General features: G+C 35.0%; 1 protein-coding gene across 1 annotated transcript; it reads right to left on the bottom strand.

Moving 5' to 3' along the window:
* Nucleotides 1–924: 924 nt before the first annotated feature.
* LOC111989286 (uncharacterized) lies at nucleotides 925–13,755 on the bottom strand. Its single transcript, XM_024021070.2, has 12 exons — nucleotides 13,346–13,755; nucleotides 10,480–10,598; nucleotides 10,290–10,396; nucleotides 10,119–10,206; nucleotides 7,206–8,283; nucleotides 7,028–7,082; nucleotides 6,836–6,917; nucleotides 6,568–6,648; nucleotides 3,961–4,065; nucleotides 3,828–3,877; nucleotides 3,101–3,221; nucleotides 925–1,136 (listed from the first exon to the last, which is right to left on the bottom strand). Exons 1-12 carry the CDS (start codon nucleotides 13,515–13,517, stop codon nucleotides 1,044–1,046), a joined length of 2,151 nt encoding a protein of 716 aa, XP_023876838.1. The 5' UTR covers nucleotides 13,518–13,755; the 3' UTR covers nucleotides 925–1,043.
* Between the last annotated feature and the right edge of the window lie 5,623 nt (nucleotides 13,756–19,378).

Here is a 19,378-nt window from a genome sequence, read left to right as displayed (position 1 = left end):
GACTGTAATCACTTGGAAGCTTTAGTTAGTCACGATGAACCGTGGGACCAGTTGGTCCCCTCCCTTCGCTTTTGTTTTAATCAGTTTGAGCGTTGTATTAGTCGTATGTTCTTTTAATTTTTAATAAATTCCCTCGTTACCAGAAAAATTTGTGGAGGGGGCGAGAAATCAATCAAACTCTGCTCATAGCCTCTTAAGTCTCAACATTTAATACCCAACTGTTTTATTTTTTTTTTTAGAGAAAAAATGTAAGAATTAACTATGTTACACCAGTCTCTGGACAAACCGCCAAGGTTAAAGTCTATAGACCAGTCCATGTGAATGCCTACCAAGACTCTGCTGGTAGCAAAACTTGAACCTAAGTGAGTTAGACGAAGTATCTCAACTTTATCAGCTGAGCCAAGCCCCATTAGCAGAGACAACTGTTTTTGTGTGACACTAATTTGATACTAAGCATAACCTTTTCCACGTACCCAGCACAGATATTTTCAGCAAATGTCACAAGGATGATAATAGAGTTTGCAAAGCCAAGCCTGTGGAGGAAGGACACGCGGACTTAAAGTGGTCCTGCATAGCATAGTGGCGTACCAACGAGATTCCCTGTAACAAAAGTTGTTTGGGGCCGACAAATTGCCACAACATTTTCACAATACTCTCATTCGTTAAAATGAAATATTAAACCAACTCATTACAAACTAAAAACAAAAGTATTGTGAAAAATGTTGTAACATTTGTTGTCCCTAGACTTTCTCAAAATGAATCTCGGACAACCAAGGCTATCACAACATTATCTTGAATCTTTTCTAGATAGTCAAGAGCAAACCTGTCTTGACTCTTGATCAGACTATTATTTCAAAAAAAAAATTAAAACTGCGTGAACTGTGGGAAAAAAAAAAATAGCGGAGATTGGAGGGCCTAGCCATGTGGTACTATATACTTCCATTATTCACATATACGGAAAATACAGTTTGATTAATATCATGGAATACAAAGGAGCCAACACACCATTTACAACAAACTTCCAAACTGCCTGCATGCACAATTCACATCACAGTACACTTTTCTTTTTCTTTTGCTTTTGCTTCAGGTCTGGAGGAAGAGGACGAGGATGGGTTTCTGCCATTGTTTCTTGGCCCCTGCAAAAAGAGCATTTTGTTAAAGAAATCTATATATTTTGCTTACAGTCATGACAGGAAATCAATAGCTCGAGGAAGATGCATAGATTTTTATATTATTAATCAAACAGAACATGATTTTATATTCGCATTGTGCTTCTTTGAACTTCTTCAAAAATTTATTTCCCACTGCATTTATGCACGAGATCAGTGCAAGAATCTAGTGTACATAAATATAAGAAAATTACAACATTTTACATCCTGAAGGTTACAACTGCCAGAATATATAATTTTTGTCACATTTCTTCCCTCAAAATAACGAGTGCTTGTCGTGCACATTATTTGGTTACCCAACTTTCAATCAACAATAGATTGTCCAAATAACTTAAACCAAAATGCTCACTGCAGTTTACAGATATGCTTGTGTTTATCCTTAAGGAACCCCCCAGGTTCCCTGACCCACAAAGAAAAGGAAAGCTTACCTATTTGGGTAAAACATAGGTGTAGTACATTAAGTTCCCCAATAAGATTCAAACGCCTGGGTGGATTGAATCTAATTATCCTCGGAAACTATTTGTGTTATAATGGCCAATGCAATCAAGTGTTTGAATTTACTAGGGAACATAATGTATTGCACCTAAAGTATTGTATCTAAGTTTTACCCTATTTAGCAATGAACATTCATTAAAGATAACTTGATTAGTTTCCTATATCACAACAATAATCTCACTTTCACAATGTAAATCAAACTCCAAACAACAGCTTTTCTCTTGCCCTATAAAACTTGGAAGTAATGAGAAATGAACTCAAAACTCCTACCATTATCAGACCTCACCAGCACGATGAGTCCCTGAATCCAACAAGAAATTTGGTATTTGCTACTACATAGTGACGATACTAGAGCTACAGACCTAGCCAGTTATTTCCAATCCTCAATAGAAAGAAGACTAAACACATACTTAATCAACTAACAACATATGCAATATGTATTGTTAATTTCATAATCTATTTGTCAATATAGAGATGTAAAACCTATAGCTTGCTTATGCTGATGAAATATTAACATATCAAATGCAAAGGAAACGATGTGTATCCATCTCCAATACTCGTTTGGACACCTAAAGAACAATTGGCCTTAACTTATCCTTAAGTGCATATGATGCGGAAAATACTTAGCATTTTTTGTCAAAAAGCAACAAATAGTTCACATAGTAATTACTCTTATGGTCTTTTTACAATGTACAAATCTTCTGCATGCAACATACCATCAAATGTTATCATGTTTCCATGTCTAGATCTTTGGGTTAGCCATGTCTGTTACACAACATGATGCTTGTATTTGTGTCCTCAAATAGTACGGGGGAAAAACATATTAACCTACAAACAATGCAGTCCTTAGGTTTGGGCTCCGCTAAAACGAAGCCCAAACTCTATTTCAGACCGTATGACATGCCCTAAGCTAAGCTAACAAAATCGTTCAACTGGGCAGGTCAAATCAAAACAAGGCACTCTAAATTGCTCCAGCAGCAATTCCAACAAAATGGCATAGGAAAAGAACTATACAACAATGAGTCAATGAGAACCAAGATCTATGTGTGGTTGATAGAGAATGAAACTTTGCAACCATACCTTGTATAGCCCTTGTATTCATTCTTAACAAGACACTCACCACTCAAACCCTAGACCACAACTAAACACCGGTCCCAGTCTGGAAAATACTAATACATGTTTAACAGAGGCAAAACTAGCCTGATTGAATCACCTAGGATTCAGATAAAAAATAATACCAAGCAATTCTATTTCCAAGGGAAAGTACTGTAAACACGAGGTTAACACAACAATAAATCTTTCTTGGTATCAGAATAAAAGAAATTTCAAATAGAAAAATCATACTTATAGAAGTCATCACAGAATCAGGTGTAATATTTGGATGAAAAGCAGGCATTAAACTGATAAGAACAGATGTTCAAAACAAGAAATTTTACCTGGGGACCTACAACCAGCTTTGAATTGCCACTAACGGGTGATGGTTGCTGCACATTCTGACGTTGCGGTTGTTGCTCAAACTCCTGTTGTTGCAGAGCAATTGCCAATTGCAGATCAGAACTGCAACAACAAAATATTACATTTTGGACTAGATTCACTCTAAAGTAATAAAATATTTTAGAAAATTACACAAAATCTTTCAAAAATGGAAAAACTATATATTCAAGATGATCTTTTCATTAAACTTTGCCTTCCCATTTTGTTAATTTTATTTGACGTTCTCCTAAAATAATAAAAATGAAGTAAAAATACAAGACTAAAAACATTAGTGCCCCTTTTGGAGGGCAGTTTAAAACTAAACCTTTTCATAGTACAACTCTTTAAAACCCCACTTTTTTCAATATTTTCAGCCCATTTTCAAAAAGTTGAAAAAATAAAGATGAAAATACCATTTTGGTCCCTACATTTTGGGGTTACTGTCAATTTGGTCCCTACATTTTGGTAGCAGTCAATTTGATTCCAGTTATTATCAACTTGCAATCAATTTGGTCCCTACCATCAAGTCACTAACAAAAGTTGACTGCAAGTAGAAAATAACAAGGATCAAATTGACTGCTATCAAAATGTAGGGACCTCAAATGGTATTTTCAACAAAAGTAAATTGTACCAAATGGCAAAACGGGTAAGAAATCAATGTATGCACAGTAACAAAGATGACATAATTACTTTAGATCAAAACCCGCTTGTGATGCACTGTCGATGCTGGCAAGATAATCCTGAAGCAGAAAATTCAATTTAGTATCATGGAAGCAACTACTGACAGCCTCGCATATACTATAGGTATATAAGAAATACGTACAGCTGTGCTGGCCATAACATTATGTTCATCCCAGGTGTCATTTGTACGACTTTCAACCTTAAATTCCTTGAAGTTACCTGTCATGAACAATGTATCCCCATTGACCTGAAGTGACAAGCATGGGAGGAATTATAATTAGGGCACCAAACTTCAAAATCATATATAACAACGTAACAATAATTTTTTGGACAGAGAGATGACAACATAGCAATATTTCAATGTTAAAAGGCACTATTTCCTTATCATTTCATAAATATCTTCTAAATGAAACAGTAGGAGAAATTTTTTTAAAAATAATTAAATTTGGAATGAACTTCCAAAAGTTCACTTTCGAGAAGCCATTCTATTACAGCCACTACAGGCACAACCTCCATGGCAATGGCAGAACCACATATACTTTTTTTTTCTTTTTTGGATAAATAAGTAATGTAGCAGAACCACAAATACTTGCTATCTAAATGTTTTGAACACCCTTTCATCCATCCATGTATATACATTGACATTATGTGTGTGTGTGGTCTATCAAGAAGTAATATCCAAGCATTAAACCCATTTCAAAAACAAACTGTAGCTCATGCATTTTATAACCATAAATGACCTATAAAAACCTTTTTTTTTTTTTTAATAAGTATAAATGACCTATACATCTTTTGATTCTACAAAAAATGTAATATTGAAGAACCAGCATCTTGATCAGGTTTCAGCAAGAAGATCGAGATACCTCAGTTGGTTCCTTGTTGGAGGAGAAAATATGTGACGGGGAAACAGAGTTGGCATGCAAGCTCTGTGAGAAACTTCGATGATTGGGAGATAGAGGTGCTAACCTCTTTCTTCGATCTTCTTTATACTCTTATCCCTCATCAGGAGAGTAGAGATTGATTGAGAAGCAGTTTTGAAAGGGAATGGGGATTTTGATGTTCACTCATTTTCTGATGCCTTAAGGTACCCTTGCAATATGCTTTTCCCTTAGAATAGCATTTGATATGTCAAGGCCCCAAGGAGGGTTTCTTTCATTGTATAGACAGCAGCTTGGGGGAAGATCTTCCCTTGTGATAATCTCATTAAGAGATAATACATACTAGTAGGGTGTTGTATTTGTCGTTGATGTAGGACATATTAGGGAATTTGTCTACATACAGTTGTGGTGGGTTTAGGGTTAGGAAAGAAGAAGAATTAGAGAGAGATAGAGCTGTTCAGGGGCTGTGTGAACAGAAACTTTAGAAAAAGAAGGTGAAAAGAAAGAGGAGAGAAGGAGAAAGATCCAACAAAGGTCAAAGTGCCTACAGCTCAAAACACTCAATTTTATTAATCAACTCTTTTTTTTTTCTTTTTTTTTTTAAATACATTGAGCACAATATATATATATATATACACTTATATGGACTCTTACTTGTACTAGTATACTAGTAATAATAGGATTCCTACTAGTATTAGGACTATTAGTTTGACTAGTAAAGCAAACTATTATAATCTTAGTGTCTCACATAGATTAAGTATAAGTTTAACCGTGTTTATATAAGCTCTTAGTCACCCTCCCCGTGCAAGCCAGTTTTCAAGGGCGAGTTCTACCCATGGATTTGTAACATTTGGTATCAAAACTAACCACCACCTCGAGTAATCAGGTGTAGCTCATTGAGTATGAGATCAAAGGAGTTGCGGCATTGTGGTCGGATCTCAAAGGGGGCGACCTAAAGGCTAGATTAAAATAACGGATAGGTTAGTGAAGCCACCAAAAGAGAAAGGGTTACCATCAAGTCAATGTCGCTAGAGTGAGCCGTTATAGACGTCAGCTGCGGAACACGATAGTATGTTATGATCCTAGCGTCTCACATGGATTAAGTATAAGATTAACCATGTGTTTATAAGCTCTTAGGCACCCTCCCCTTGCAACCCGGTTTTCAAGGGTGAATTCTACCCATGTGTTTGTAACACAAACCTAATAAATACTTTACTTGGACCCAAAGAAAATAACCCTAAGATACTTAGAATACCCTAGAAGATTCTAGACTCAAGTAAGTTACCAAAATACCCTTTCCTTTGGGTTTCATTGGGTACTATTGATAACAATCACTGACCTTTAGATTGGTTGGTGGAATGGGGTAGGCAACTAGTCATTGGACATTTTGAACTTGGTCCCATTATGTTTGATGTGGACTTTGTGAAGGGAACCTGATCGTCGTATATTTGAGTATGTGGAAATTTAAAGTATACAATTGATAGAGCTATTAGCTAGATCATTCTTTGATTGGTCTCAAGTGTGTGGTTACTGATATTAACTCCATTCCTGAGTTTTTAGAATCCTTATCATACATTTGTAATTCTTTTAAATTTTTTGTATTCACTTTCATGTACGCAAAGTAGAGCATTGTTCAAGAAAATATTTATTTACTTATTTATAATTAAAAAAAAAAAAAAAAAAAAGGGTTTCAGCCACAATTAGAAACAGTGAAGAAAATATTTATTTACTTATTTATAATAAAAAAAAAAAAAAAAAAAAAGGGTTTCAGCCACAATTAGAAACAGTGACCAAACCTTGAACAAATAGGACAATAATTACCAATGTGACCTAGTACACTGAGAAATAAGATCAGAGTGTAAGCGGATTACCTCATTTAGTTTTTCCCATACCAAATCAGGCTGATTTATGTAACCTTGATCTGTAGCTAGAAGATAAAGTTCACCATCATACTGCAATAAGAGGAGATTCAGGAAACTATTTAAGAATTGATGTTCAGGGGCTATGGAACCTAAAGGTTACAAAACTATATATGTATTCTTCAAATTTTCACCATTAATAATTACAGTAAGCATTTATTCAGCAGCAACATCAATGATTATATCATGAGAAAGAAGAACATTTTTAGCTCTTACGAACCTTGAACATGGTGCTGAAATGATTGTTACGGAAGAAAACACAAAGTTCTCTTTCTTTAAGGCCATCTTGTAAGCAGAAAAGGCTGCAAAAGCATTGACAAAAATATAGAGAACTTCCCAGTATCCAAAGTAGCAAAACTTATGGATTAATAATAAAATTAGGCATTTATAATGAAACCGTGAATCAACATACCCATAAAAGGTCAACTGACTAGCGTTGTTCTTCAAAAAGCTCCTGATCAGCTCACCTAAAGCAATCAAAAAGAAAGGAAGAATTTCTTTTAACTAAATTCAAGATCATATTAGTTGAAAACTTAATACAGATAAACAATCTTCTGAAAGCACATCAACTTCTTTGATATACCACTAACCTTGTTGTGGGGTGATTTCATCCTTGGACTTCACATTAAAGGCATCTATGGTGCTTTTGTCTGCTTGTTCTGCAAGAACCACCTCACCTTCATACACGGGTTCTCGGTCCTCAAAAACTGCAGTTCTTGAATCCAATATACATTCCTCTCCTTCATACATGGGCTCACTGCCATCAACACTTGAAGTCAAAGCTTCGGCAGCATCTACGTGCTGAATTCTCCCACTAGATGAATCTGAATCAGCATATGGTGAAGATAAGCTTGATAATTCTGTTGTACTACACCCATCTTGCTTATCTGCAGATTCATGAACATCAGTTGTAAAAGTGGATTCCTTCTGAAGTTCTTCACTCCCTCTAGTAATATCCACATGACTCTCATTGACAGATGCAGTGTCTTTTCCAGGAGAAATGGAAGGGGCACTTCCACTTTGGAGCAAGGTATCAACACTGCTTTTTTCAACAATATCATTATGAAGGATACTTTCTGCAGATTCTGCATAAATTGACTGATGAAGGAGATCTCCCACATCAGTCTTCAAATATGAACTAGATGCTTGCCCAGGGGTATTTTTTAAAGATATTGGATTGTGATTGTTTGCAGCATTGCAATCATCTACTACAGATGGTTCTGGCTTATGAATATTGTTATATTCAACACCATGACACTTCTCTAACCCATTTACAGAATCTACAGGCATAACCTCCTTAAGGCACACCCCATCATTTGAATTGACAGACTGAGTCCCTCCACTGATATGAGGATCGCCCACGGCAGTTGAATTGTCAGCCACAGACAACTCCAAAGCTCTCAAAAGCTCTGCTTCTTCTTCAAGGTCCCCCTTTCTTCCTTTCTGATTATCAGAGACTGAACGTGGAGAATCATCGAAAGAGGTAGCCTTTGAAAGACATGGAGAAGGGACTCCTAGAGTTGCAGTTGTTGCAGCAGCAAAATCAATACAATCTTCTTCAGGATTATTCTTATGTACACCTTCCATATTCTGTGTTTCCAGGGCTACAAGCTCCCCTGTGAGAGTATTATAGGACTTTAAACCAATTGCATTAGCAGTTTCATAATCCTGGCAAACAAACAGGAAAAAAATTATTATTAAATCAAATGGTCAAAAAGTACACAATAATTAATCTGTGTTTCAATAAACTCCGGACATCCAGCAGTGTCAGACCATTAAACACCATTGCCTATTATAGCCTACTAGTAGCATAGAAGCAAATTCCCATCATATAATAAGCTAGCTTCAAAATATACAGATTCTAACTTTCCAGATCAGTATACTAAATCTACCAATTGCAAGGTGACCACCAACTTTTCTTTTTTGTTAGGTAACTAGAAATCAAGACACCCAGCACTGCTTGACCCTCCATCCTTGTTTAGGTGGGGGAAGAAATCATTTGGTCCAAAGAACATTGGCCCAACACCAGTAGTTAATAGGACAGTCACAAGAAGATGAAGCAGCCCCCTGCCAGAGAAATGGTGGGAGAGAGGAAGCAACAGAGCACGACCATATGCAAGGTTATCAAAGTTCCTAACAGACCAAGTGTTGAGAAAGCTTCCAAGTCCTTCAAGTCCTACCCAAACCACACTTGAAATTAATCCACACTCCCAGAATTTTAACTAAACTTCACCTTCCCATTCCACCTTCGCAGCTCCACCACAATTGAGATTTCTATTTACCCTTCAGATTCTCTCCAATGGTTATCACTTGTTGCTGACCTAGGATATCATGGTTCACTGTATTGGACTCACCCTTTAAAGGATTCATAATTGGAAACACACAGTGTGGTCTGCACAGCACCAACACCACCCAAGCTTTGCAATGTACACAAACATCAAGGCCTCGTAAAAATATAAAACCATACAGGAAGTTTTCTATCCCAACTTTCTACAACTACACCAAAAATATATTTCCTCATTTCCGCTGACTACCAGGCCAAAATAGTTTGAGGCAAGTCCAAGCTTACAACTTGAACAACACTGCCAATAAATTGTTGAAGGAAAAAGTCTTGGGCTTCATAATCGAAAGGCACCCATGAGGTACATGCTTACATGTCTAAAAATCAATGTACAAACTAACAGTCACAAAATACAATTTAATTATTATAACAATATAATTAAAGCTTTTGCTTATTAAACACTTGAAACATTTAATTTAAACCAACAAGTTCCGTACAAATATTTAAAGGAAAATGACAACACAGCACACGCTGCATGTTTTCTTAAGTTATTTGCAATTCTGATGAGCTATTATATTATTTTAGGACTTCCACACTGAACACAATGTTGCATCACCACCGACCACCAAAATACATGCAAAAGTTGGTACAGAATCGAAGAGGCCTTCATTCTGCTTCAATGACTCTACAAAAGATTAAATAGTTTTCTTGTCTCTTATGATTTTAATAAAGAGAGGAATATGATTAATGGAATTCTACCTGATACAATTTAGAGAATGAATATTCAACACCCAAAAGTTCCCTGCTAAATTTTAAGAGCTTCAGATGAAGTTTATTCAAGAAGATGAGCCATAGAAAGGTCACTGGACACACAGATTTCAAAAGAACTTGCCTCAGTCTGCAGATAAAAGCATAAATCCTATACATGGGGACCAAAAAGGTTTGATGAAATAAGAACCAGTATAAATATGAGAAGGAAAACATGAGGCTAATCACCACCATCAAAATTCTTGACAATAGCAGCACACAATGACTCATGAGAGGCTCATAAGTTGAACAAATTGGGTAAGGCCAGAATGCAAATGTATGATAAGGACCAAAAAGTAGAAATCCAATGTGTTCAGACACATGGAGTACATGAAACAAACTACTAAAAGGGCAATTGAACCAGTCACTAGGTATCTCACATATATAGTAAGTCTGAGGCCAGAAAAGAGAGAACCTGTGGATCAACTATCCAGCCATGATAGAGTGGAATGTCCAGCAGATCAAATATGGCACACTCTGGAGTAAACTCAAAATCGTTTATTCTGAAAGTATCATTAAACTTTTAGTCAGAAATACAAAAAGAAACTGACAATAAATAACTGGTATTAGAATAAATAAGTCGAACCTCCTGAATTGTATATTTACATCAATGCCAGTTGCAAGTCGAGGAAGCAGATCAATTGCATCAGAAATGTTCTGTTGTTGATTTTCAATATAACCTTCATCCTTATTCTGCAACCCAATAACAAAATGGTTAATTCCAGTTACACCAGCAAATAGTAAATTCATAACTGACCATTTAATAAATAAATTACATTGGCATTACTGTTGGAATCAATTAATCTTTCAGCAACTAGTGAAAGCAATTTCTCCTGCGAGACTTCTGTTGTATCTGGACTCAAATTCAAGTTATTCCTCAGTAGAAGAACATTACCTGTAGCAACCCATGAGTAAATGATCTATTTCCCAGAAAATACAAACAAGAAAAGGAATATCAAACCTTTACTGCATAAAGACAAGCAAACCCCCAAACACCAACACACCCCCCTCTCCCCCCCAACTTCCTCCACCCCAAATGTAAACAACAAAGAAGGCAAGATAAAACTGAAACAAGAATGCCCACAATCAACTTCAAACCATACCAAAACAGTTAATTCACACATTCCATCATTACAGCAAATTCATACACTTAAAATTAAAAATTAAACAGTATTAGCTGATGTTGGAGTAAATCAATTCTTGATTTCCAGAATATTATTTTGATGGAATTTGTAGAATTTACATATTTTAGTTGAACCTTGTTTGGTTTCCAAGAAACCAAAAGAGAAAGGACCTGGGGGGGTGGGGGAGGAAATTCAACTCTTAAAGTCTCCTAAAAATTTAGATTTCCCACCCAAAAAAATTAGGTCAATTACACTAGCTAAAATAATTGATTAGGGCCAACTGAATCAAGGATATTGTTATCTACATTGCCAGATAAAGAAAGACCTAATTTCAAATCCATGTTTTTCGCCATACCTTAACAACAAATAAACAAAGAGTTTGGGAAAAGAGATGCGAGTAAGAATGGTGAAAAACGGAAAGAAGATGCTAGAATTCAAGTTGTTCTAAAGAATTTTTTTTTTATAAGACTTTGGAAGTTGTTCTAAAGAATAATTTTTATTTATACAAAAAGAAAATTTTCTACAGCAAACCCAAACACCAATCATCAAAACACAACACAATTCTGAATAAAACAACATGGATGATCTTTTATTAACAAAAAATTATGGGGTGATAAGATTGCAAAGTACTCATAGTGGTTTACACTTTTTTTATGTCAAAAAAACCTTATCAAGAAAGAGCTACAGTCAATAAAGTAATTATCCAAACAACTAAACAGATGAGCATTATGATGGACAACATCACATGCGAATGATTATTGGATTTTAGCACAATATTTACAGGGAGAAAAAAACCCAAGATATACAAGGATGAAGAAAATTACTAACACTTTTGGGTGAAGGCAGAAGCAGGAAATCAATAAAAAGTAAAATGCTTATATGTAACTCTATAATTTTCATAATCTGCATTCCAGAAGTAAAAGATGCTAAAAACTAAGCTCTAGCATAATAAAACAACATTGGCTACCTAATTTGAATTGTTCACTTCCTTGGAAATCAAAAGCCAAGAATATCATTCTGCAAAAAATTCAGTTCCTCAGCTAGAAAAATGAACAATCAAGAAACAATGAGGTGTAACATGAGCAAAGGAGAGGCAAAGACAGGTTCCCTAAAAGCACAATTTAACCTAATAACATTTTTTCACTCTGAAAATCATATCAACTGCAAAATTAGAGGGTCTTGGACGTTACCTTTTCTTTTTCTTTTTTGATAAGTAAGAATGTTATATAAACAAAAGGCTACTCTATGCATGAAGAACATAAAGCAAACCCAAAAAATACAAGAAGAAAAAAACAGAGAAAAAACAAAAAAGAAAACCAATCAACGTATTAATTACAAAGAGAAAGAGAGCTAAGGAAAGAAGGGAGAGAATCACTAGTCGTGAGTCCCCATGCCCGAGACCAATCAAAAAGAGTCCCACTAAAAGAAGCAAGCATCTGATTACCGAAACTATCCAAATCCTCAAAAGTCCACCGATTCCATTCCTTCCAAATACACCAAAGGATGCACAACGGAACTAAATTCCAAATTTGAGACGAGTGCTTCCCCAACCAATTCCATCAGGCTCCCAAACAAAATTATAATGAAAGAATTGATTAAGTTATTTCCACCATTTGGTTGTCAACACACTAAAATAGCAAATATATTTTGACATTGGTGAGATGGTAAGTGACCTTTGCCTAAGCAATATGCTGCAAGTTCGAGTCTAGGAATTAGTCTCTCCAAAAATTGGGAGTAAGGCTGCCTACCAACCATCTCTTCCAGTAAAAGGTCATACCAAGTTCAAGCCTTATGAACTTGGTACGAGCTTTTACTCATATTTCACTAACAAGAAATCCACTCAACAATGCCCAGCAAAATACAGCAATTTCTCGGTTTCTAAAAAAAGAATAAAATAATATCAATAAGACCTAATTTCCTCTATTTTTCTAAACTTATCTCGTCACACATACAGATTACAATAGTTTCATCTCTAACTATGACTAATACAGAAATTTGTCAAATCTCTGGTAAATTCACACTTCCTGGAAAAGCAACATAAGACACAAAATCGCACTCTCTTTCCTTCGCTTAATTTTCTCAAAGACAAAATGGAAGAACAAGAAAATCAAGAATCAATAAACAACAAGCAATAAAGTGCGTCTGTGAGAATCAGAAACCATTAACTAAAACAAACAAAACAAAACAAAACAAACAAACAAACAAACAAACAAACAAAAACCTAATAGCACAAAATTATAATTGAAATGATCAAATTCCACTAAAGTATCGGATTAAGCATCGAATTAATGATTGCCTTACACCGTTTGGTTGCTCAGAAAATCAACAAGAAAATCCTCCATTTCGAACACCGCCTAACTATCGCTAACACAACCATTTCCCTAAATTATACATGTAACCAAAGAAATAATAATTCTACAATAATCAAACCTAACATTCTTTACATTCTTTAAAAATGAGAAACACAGAAACGAAACCCTAGCAAGAGAGAGAGAGAGAGAGAGAGAGAGAAATTTACAGATAGCGAGGAGAGGGCAGGGGCCATTGTCGTTTTGGAGAACGATAGGAGTTGTACGACCTAAGAATTGAATAAGCTTGGTTTTGTGAGCGCACTCCTTCACTTGCTGCTGTTGCTGCTGTGGTTGAGGTTGTGGTTGTGGCTGTGGCTCTTCAGTAGAAGACGACGCCATTTTTGCTGTAGCTAGAGAGAGAGAGAGAGAGATTGAGATTGAGATTGATCACGACGAAGACTCACACACACAATTTCGTCTCTGGGAAGTAGCAGTTTACGCACTCGGTTTTCGTGTCGCGGACAGATAATTTGAGAGAATTGGTCTTTAATAAGAGAAAGTACGCTAGAGAGAGAGACCAGGAAGATTTATATATATCTATATATCTTTATATAAGCTGGCGCAGTGGGAGGAAGAGAGAAGGAAGTGACTTTTGTTTGTTAAAAACTTAAAATGGCCTATGTCCTTGTGTTTAATTTTTTCTCCTCCAGATCTCTCTTTTCTTTTCTTTTTTTTTTCTTTTAATCTTCTTTGATTTTTATTTAATGCCATTTTACAAAACAATTAATAACATGATGATTATTTATATTTTTACCTAATATAAAAAATACATATATATTAGGTAAATACACAAAGAATCATGATATTAATTATAACTCACACCATCGTATACTCTTGGTGTAATAGTCACTCACATGTACACTTAAATTAGGTTAAAATAAAATATATATCTTATATATTAAAAAAAAAAATTTATAACTCACAAAATGACCTCCTAAAATGGCATTAAATAAAAATCTTAGAATTCAATGTTGTTAATTCCATTGCAATAATGGAAAAATTACAATTTAGTTACTGAACCAGTTTGAATCAAGGGAGTCAATACCGTACCGGAGGCTGTACCGGTTTGCCCAGCGGTACGGTATATTTCGGATACCGGTCAATACCGGTGTACCATTTTGGGTTTACCGCTATTTTTTATATTTTTTTTAAAAAAAAAAAAAAAATATATATATATATAAAATAAATAATATAAGAAATATATGTATATAAATAAAATAAAATAAAAACTGATAATATTAATTTTTTATTTGGTATATATTTATATAATGTGAAAAAGTATGCTTAGCAATATATTAAAAATATAAATAAAAATATTTTTAATGATTTTTTAATTGCCGAGTCCTGCCGCACCCGCACCCACATTTTTCAAAAATTGCCGAGTCCCGCACCCGCACCCGCACCCGAGTCTCGAAACGCACCCGTGCTTCATAGCTCTCTTGCCGGTCGGATTCATTGTTTTATTTGGGATACCCCTGGCTGTGCCTCTGCCTCATATATCCACCCCCAGTTGGGGTCCCGCCCGACATAGTGACACAAACTAACGCCAACTAGAAAAAACAGCATGCAACACAAGAATCTTCCCCCAGAATCAACAAAACCTCACCTATCTCCAAACTCACAGATGAATTCAATTCCTCAGGAATCTAGTACAAGACAACCAAAAGCAACAATCTCCCCACAGAATCTCTCCACTTCCAAAACCCACTTATGAAATCCAATTTCAAAAATTCAGCATATGTATGTTCACTACTTCACTACTCTTAATAACTCCAATGAATATCAGGTTTCAAAATCTACTATAATCTCTAAGAACTGAATGCATAAACCACAAAAAAAAAATTGCAACAAACTACACGTCTCTAATACCAGATTCCCCAACACCACATCAAATCAAAACCCCACAAACTTGTCAATTCAAAAAACAACAACGGTATTTTTTTTTTTTTTTTTAAAAAACTCCCAGTCTCCAAAATCCAATTTTTCTCAAAACCCTTATCAAGAATATATTCAATACAGAGAATCAAAGACCCAGAACAAGGTTTTGAAAATAAAAGAGACAAACCCGTTATAGAGAGTCCCACGTACTCTACCAAAGTAGATGAATGCTTCTGATGCTTCAAACCCACATTCTAAACGGATAAGTTATCAGAGTCTCTTCGATTCCCACAAAGCAAATCCTTCGGTTTCTCCAAATTCCCAGTGATCAATGCAAAGCCAAAGAAAGTAGGAGTAGTAAGAAGAAACCAAACCAATATATTTTTATTTAAAAAAAAAAAAGTGTAATTAAATGAAAGCTATGAAGGGTAATCTGGTAAATTAATGATGAGAAATAAAGAGTGCGTTTGTATTTGTCTTCTAAGGTGACGAGAGGGATCTGTGTGACGGAATGTTCGGCTTATAATTAAAAAGTTTTTTTTTATGATAAGAAGTTGGGAGTATGTGTGTGTGCAGGTGCAACTGATGATTCGTTTCTTGTAAGGAATGTGTGTGATTTCCAATCTTCTATTTAATATTCATTTTTAACTTTTTTATCTTTTTTTTAAGAGAATTTTAACTTATAATGTCTATTCCTGATGATAGGATTTTACTATTTTAATACTTGTTATAAGCAAGGGAGTCAATACCGTACCGGAGGCTGTACCGGTTTGCCCAGCGGTACGGTATATTTCGGATACCGGTCAATACCAGTGTACCGTTTCGGGTTTACCGCTATTTTTTTATATTTTTAAATAAATAAATATATATATATATATATGTATGTATATGTGTGTATATATATTATAATAAATATAAAAGTTTACCATAAAACATTTCCTCAATTCAAAACTAATTATTCATAATTTTAGACTTTAGTATCAATTAAAAGAAAAAAAAACACACAATATAAAAAATAGAAAGCTTAAAAGTTACAATTGCATACTAAGAAAACAAATAATACTAATAAGTTAATGCAAATAAATTACCATTCTACCCTAACAAAAATTCAAAAATTACAAAACTTAAAAAAAATAAAAATAAAAATAAAAAAAAACTTTTTTTTTGTACCGGCCGGTACGCCCGGTATTGCCTGAAATTGGCCGGTATGGCCAGTACATGGCCTGTACGGCCGGTATTTAAACCGGTACGAAACGTTAATGTTTCGATACCGGTATGCAACTGGTACGGTACGTACCGGCCGGTACGGTATCGACTTCCTTAGTTTGAATCACTCTTTTACTCCATCTACTCCTCTGTTCGAGTCTATTTTGCCAATTTAAGTCCATTCCACTAAATTTCGGCCTATTTGGTTTTCAGCTTATACTAAAACAAATTATTGTTTTGTTTTGTAAATAATTTTTTTTTCACATTATTTTACTCACATATCAAATTTTATTAATATTTTTCATTGAGAAAGCATTTTATTTTTTCACTTTACTTACATATGACATTTTGTTTAATTTTTTTTTAGGAAATTTTAACCTATGACGTCCGCTCCCGATGATACTCTTTAATTATTAAAAATATGTTTTTCATTTTCATTCGTGCATAATCAAATTTATGACATGTTATGTAATGATGATATTAAGAATATTTATTTATTAGTTTTGAATTAATAGTTTGATATGGTATAACATTATGTGATGAAGACTTAGGTATATTTATTTTGGGAGAAATTACACTTTACCACCCTAAACTATGCATCAAATTACACTTTGCACCTTAAACTATTTGAACGCACACTTTGCACCCTAAACTATCACATTCTCCTGGTGTTAGTTTTGTTGTTATATTTAACAAAATCCTACTACACGTGACAAGCGCATGCATTTTGTTTAGGTGAAACAAACTAAAAAGACTGAAGGTGAAATTCAGCAAAAATAAGAAATCCCCGAAGGTGAACAAGAACAACGACCTGTTTACCATATATATATATATATATATTTGGTTAAAAGGAAGCATAACATTATCAAATCAAAATAGCAGGAGTATTGGTAGAACGCCTTAGGGGCTGTTTGGATTTATGATTTTCATAACTCATAACTTTGTTTCCATAACTCATAACTCAAAAATGGTGAGACTCATGACTCAAAAACTTGTTTGGATTTTGTTTTCAGTTGTTTCCAGTTTTTGTTTCCACCACTCAATTCTTTGATTTTCAATGGCAATTTTGTAATTAAACCCACAATCTGGATCCCACGGTCAAAGCAAAGTCACACCAGCCCACCTTTTGCAATGACTCTCTTTGCCAAACACATTCTCAGTTCGTTCTTTTTTCTTTTTCTTCTTTTTCTTCTTGCCTTTCTCATCTCAAACCCATAAAAATAAATAAAAAAAAAAAAAAAAATCAAGAATCAAACTTTTCTTTCTCTGTTCTTCGCTACAAGCATCAATCTTTCTTTTTCTTTTTTTGCCTTTCTCATCTTAGACCCATAAAAAAAAAAATAATAATAATCAAGAAACATACCCACGGAGGAACGACAGCGATTGGAACTTCCATGGGCACGGATTGGTCTTTTAGCACACAACAGCGACGAATAAGGGACTGGGTGACGGTGGAGATCGGCGGCACTAGGTGACTGTGGAGATCGATGCCGCAGGTCCAGACCATGATTTCCGTCGCTAGGTTTGTGGAGGGGTTTGGGAGAATAACAGGGGAAAAATGAAGAGAAAATCACAGCACAAAAACGAAGACAAACCCAATTGACTAACCCACTCAAAATCAATCTTAACACATAAAATTCCAACACAATCAACATTGAAACCTCTAGGAAATCAAACCCATAAATCCATAAAAATATACAAATCCGCATTTAAAAAAAAAAAAAAAAAAAAAAAAAAAAAAAAAACATAAAGGGGAAATTACACTTACCACTCTAAACTATGCATCAAATTACACTTTGAACAATAAACTATCCGAACACACACTTTGCACCCTAAATTATCACATTTATCATACTTTGCACTCCGATGTTACTTTTGTTATTATATTTAATGGAATCCTACTGCACCTGACAATCACATGAACTTTGCTTAGGTAGAACAAACTAAAAAGATTGAAACACCCTTCTTTAAAATTAATTAAAACAAAAGCCAATTTTTTTTCTACATCTCTCTCCTTGTCTCATGTGCATGCCAACCTTCCCCAAATTCAGATTCTTGTAAACCCTAAATCCCTAATTCGAAAATTGCTTTTGCTCCACCACCGCTCCACCGTCTCTTTGTCCTCTTCCACCAACGCGACACCATCCCTCCACCATCCCAAATCAAAACCTCACATAGTCTCTCTCACTTATCACATATTTGAAACAAACTTCAAATGCACAAATCTAACTATATATACCAACCAAGACAAACACTAGCTCATGATCATCTAACAAAAAATACCCACCTTACCTTTCCTTACATGTTCTAAAATCAGTCTTCTTTTGGCTTAATTGCTCAAATGAACATATAGGTTCTTTCTAAATTGTTGAAAAGTCACTGTCTTTTTCCTAGTGGGGTTTTACATGTGGGTTTTTCTTAGGAAACGATTGTCATGAATTAGAGATTTTTTTAGTAAGAAACAATAGTTTATTTGTTGAGATAAAGATATATAGTAACCTTTTGAATTTTGATGCACAAGGTCTGTACACACTAAGGGCCTGTTTGGATTTTTTTTTTTGTCATCACTCTTCACTCAATTTTCGTCACTCATCACTCAAAATATCTCAATTTCTTAATCCCACCCATTTGGCACACATAACTTAGCTTCTCATCGCTCACACTTTTTTTATTTTTGTGGGACCCATACCTGTACTTGGTTAGTCCTCCTGTTAAGCTTACCCGCAGAACCATTCCCACCATTTTCTCTTTTCTTATTTTTCCCTTCACCCTTGTTACTCTCTCTCTCTCTCTCTTCTCCCTACACTTTCTACCACTAAGCTCACAAGCTTAACCTTCTTCTCCTCCAGGTGCCGGAGCTCACAAACTCATAAGCAGATCATGCCATGAACATTGGTGATTGACAAGGTTTGCACTAGCAGCTCAGCCTGGTAGTTCAGCGGAGGAAAGATTGGTCGGCGCAAAACCTCAGGATGGAGAATCCGTCGCCGTTGTTGGCATCGGACGGTGTGAGAATCTTCGCGAAGGACAAGATGTTCTGAGTTTGTTTGTGTTCTGAGATTTTTCCCAAATTGTTCTAGGTTTTTTTTTTTTTTTTTTTTTTTTTTTTTTTTTAA

This window comes from Quercus suber, unplaced genomic scaffold (assembly GCF_002906115.3).
Source record: "Quercus suber isolate HL8 unplaced genomic scaffold, Cork oak 2.0 scaffold_756, whole genome shotgun sequence".
In the NCBI taxonomy this organism is placed as follows: domain Eukaryota; kingdom Viridiplantae; phylum Streptophyta; class Magnoliopsida; order Fagales; family Fagaceae; genus Quercus; species Quercus suber.
This window is presented reverse-complemented; position numbering and strand designations above follow the sequence as displayed.